This window comes from Capsicum annuum, chromosome 7 (assembly GCF_002878395.1).
Source record: "Capsicum annuum cultivar UCD-10X-F1 chromosome 7, UCD10Xv1.1, whole genome shotgun sequence".
NCBI classification, from domain to species: Eukaryota; Viridiplantae; Streptophyta; class Magnoliopsida; order Solanales; family Solanaceae; genus Capsicum; species Capsicum annuum.
In genome coordinates, this window is record NC_061117.1 from 141,426,455 (window position 1) to 141,430,245 (window position 3,791).

Consider the following 3,791-nt stretch of genomic DNA (forward strand, 5'->3'; position numbering starts at 1 on the left):
TACTATTTTGAAACTCTTGATCATACTCTCGGAGATATTCTTAGTTTAAAAACACATCCAGTTTAGATAAACCTTTTAGAGGGAAAACAGTTGTTCTAGGTGGTGACTTCAGACAGATTTTGCCAGTCATAACAAAAGGAACTAGGTAAGATATTGTTAATGCCACTTTAAATTTTTCAAATTTATGGATGCATTATCAAGTCCTAAAGCTAACAAGAAATATGAGATTGCAAGGAAATCAGTTAGGCACACATTTGGAAGAGTTAAGAAACTTTGCCAATTGGATTTTGGCAATCGGTGATGGAAACATTGGAAGGTCTATTGATGACACTGAGACTATTCCAATCCCTAATGATATTCTTATTAATGATTGTACAGATCCAATATCAGCAATTGTAGATAGTACATATCCTGAATTCTACAATTACTCCAATGATCTAGATTACCCCCAGCAAAGAAAAATTCTTGCTTCAACTCTAGACATGGTGGATTCGATCAATGAATTTATGGTATCACTTAATAATAATCCTGAGAATACATATTTGAGTTCTGATACAGTTTGTATGTCTGATCATTATTTTACGGCATTGGAGCATGTGCACACATCGAAATTCCTAAACAATATCAAGTGTTTTGGAATTCCAAATCACTCAATCACATTGAAGGTAGGTGTATCGATAATGTTATTGATAAATATAGATCAATTATCAGGATTGTGTAATGGGACGAGGCTGGTCATCATAAGACTTGGAGATCGGGTTATAGAAGCTAAGGCTTTATCCGAAAAAATGGCAGGTGAAAAAATATTTATCCCAAGAGTGAGTTTGACACCATATGATGCGAGAATACCTTTCAAGTTTCAGCGAAGATAATTTCCCATCGTTGTCTTATTTGATATGACCATCAATAAAAGTCAAGGCCAATAATTGTCTCATGTTGGGTTATTTTTGAAGAAATCAGTATTCACCCATGGACAATTGTATGTTGCTCTTTCATGAATGACAAGCAGGAAAGGGTTAAAGATTTTAGCCTACGATGAAAAAGGAAAAATAACAAATGAAGTTAAAAATGTAGTGTACAAAGAGGCTTTCCGTAATTTAGTTTGAGAAATTTATAAATAAATTTTTTAGTTGTCTTTTGTTCTTATATTGTTGGGCAGTTTGCTAATATATTTGTCATTTTAATTAATTCTTATTAATCAAAATGAGTATTTTATTTGCTCTTCTCTCTAAATTCTTTTTCCTAAAAGCACTGTAAATTAGAAAAAAAATAACAGGTTCCACAGATCAGAAGGACAGTAGTACATTGATACACTGATTGACTACAATAGTGATAACAACTACAACAGAAACAATAGGACGCAGTTTGACTATATTCAGGAAAAGAGTAGCAACATGGTTTTCAGTGGTGATTTAGTTCACAATTCTCAAGATTAAGCTAATGAAATTCAAGCAGTTTGACTTTTCATCACTTCATATGGAGCTAGCAACTAACAGTCAAGTAAATTCAAGTGAAACAATCATACTCAAGAACAGAAACATAAAGGATATCTATTGAGAATTGGGGAAACAAATGACTTATTTGGTTGGAAACTAGCTTGGATTTGAGGTTACCTCAACTGTTGGAAGCGATTTCTATGAATGTCCTAACATGTACCCAGTGATATGTGGGGTGTCAAAGGGTTGTACATATGTCATTACTTCCATAGTCACGTATGAAAAATGTGAAGAGCGAGATAAAAGAATGGTTGCTGATCCCATATCTCAAAAAAAAATCCAGAACACGCATAATCCAAAAGCCACTATTGGTTTGTAATAGCTCAAAGGATTCTTACATATACTGTTAGTTGACAAGCAATATATTTATTGTGTCCAAAGTTGGTTGTTGTAGAACGATGTCCCAATAAGAAAGGTAATGTTTTGTTTAATTACTTGTCTGTGACCATCACATATAGGCAAAATATTTGATACATCGGCCAAGCACGAGGCTTCTTTTATGATGTACAACATACATCTTATACCTGATGAATTATGTGACCATTATATCTAATAGCTTAATTATGTATTTAACCCTTCGTGGGGCGTGCTACAGTAAAAAGAATTGCTTGGGATGACATAGATCCATCTATATGTACATTCAAAAGAACCAAAACTAAATCATTCTACTGGAATAAGTTCTTGGGTGGTAAAAAAAACCAACATACGCCCTAAAGAAGACCTTAAGTAAATGAAAACAGAACAAATTTGACAACCCACTACAAAGAAATATATCAATGGGAGAAGGTACGAGGACAATATCTGGATTCACCATTCTGAACACTTTTACAATTTAAAACACCTAGATCCTAAGGTAAGTAAAGGTTGGAGTCTCTAAAAAGTGGATCACCTTATACAGTTGCACTAAGAACTCTATGTAGATATATTTTCAACCATAGACTGAATAACAGAACTTGCATGCTGATATGACTGTTACAAGGATGAAGCTCATTATATTCTGTGAGAAAAAAAAAAGAACAAATGCTTGATACGGGTATGAGGAATTCCTGAAAACTTACAAGCTGTAAGGCTTACCTGAGCTAATAGGCAGAGGCTTATCATTACCAATGGTGAATAGAACCAAGATGCATACAAAGAAAGAAATAAGTCTCTCCTGGCATCTTTGACCAGTGATCGTTTAAGATGATCCCGAAGGTCAGACAACACAGGTGAAGTAAGCAAAATCAAGTTTAAATCCTAAAACAAACATCAACACACTCAGAGAGAAGCTTAAGGTCTCTCTGTGGAGATTAGAGTTTTTAAGTCCACTCACCACCATGGGGTCCTTGAATTCAAATGCCCAAACTTCAGATCAGGTGAACCTGTGGGAAGTTTTTTGGTCTTAAGGAATTTAAATAACTTAAACGAACATCATGTTGCAACATCTTGAGGAGATCTAAGCTTTACCTGTCTGAAAGCTAGAGAAACATAAAACACACCTTTAACAGCCAAACAAAGTTGTGCAAGTTAACAACCTTCGTCAAAAAATTATACGGTGTATATAAGTCAAAAACTATTAAACATGAACATATCCATTGTGTTGCACAACCTTGATATCGTGCGAGTCCAAACTGTTTCTCTCTTTCCATATACTCCAGAACACATCTAAAGGTGGGAGCATCCCCTGCCATTAATCTACCTATTTCTCTCTTTATTTTTTACCTCCTATCCGCTAGTTTAGGTGGGCCTTAGGAGAACTCTCTCGACACATTTATAGGAAACATCATATGAGGGATAAGGGATAATGATCACAGAATATAAAAATAGAATTATTTTATCATGTGTTTGGTTAGGGGTTTTAGTTAGTTTTGGGATTATTTATCCTATCATTTGTTTTACAATAATGGAATAAGTTATTAATCCCCCATACAAGACAACCCCTTACTGTGAACACATGCAAGTGTCTATGTGCTTAGATGGTCATGTTAGAAATGAAAATAAAAAAAACAGAAAAACACAAAGCTTCAGACTTTTTAGCAAGAAACAAAAACGCATATCAGAAAATCATACAGAGGCAAATATACAAGTAAATAAAAAGAAAAAAGAAAAGTAAAAGTAAAAACCAAACCTGAAATTTGTATAGTGATTTTTTTTTAAAAAGGAACAAAAGGGTGTTCCGTGATGCCAGTGAAATCTCAAAAAACAACAAGAAAGATTTCATTTTCAAGCATTCATAAAAAGAAAGTACGCAGAAAAAAAACTAATGATTCTTTTAAGGATATTAGACTCACAGAGTATTATCATGTTGAATATCAG

General features: G+C 33.9%; 1 protein-coding gene across 1 annotated transcript; it reads left to right on the forward strand.

The window, feature by feature from the left end:
* Nucleotides 1-221: 221 nt before the first annotated feature.
* LOC107876645 lies at nt 222-872 on the forward strand. The gene has a single exon (XM_016723519.2). The coding sequence runs from the start codon at nt 222-224 to the stop codon at nt 870-872; it is 651 nt and encodes a 216-aa protein (XP_016579005.2).
* Nucleotides 873-3,791: the final 2,919 nt, after the last annotated feature.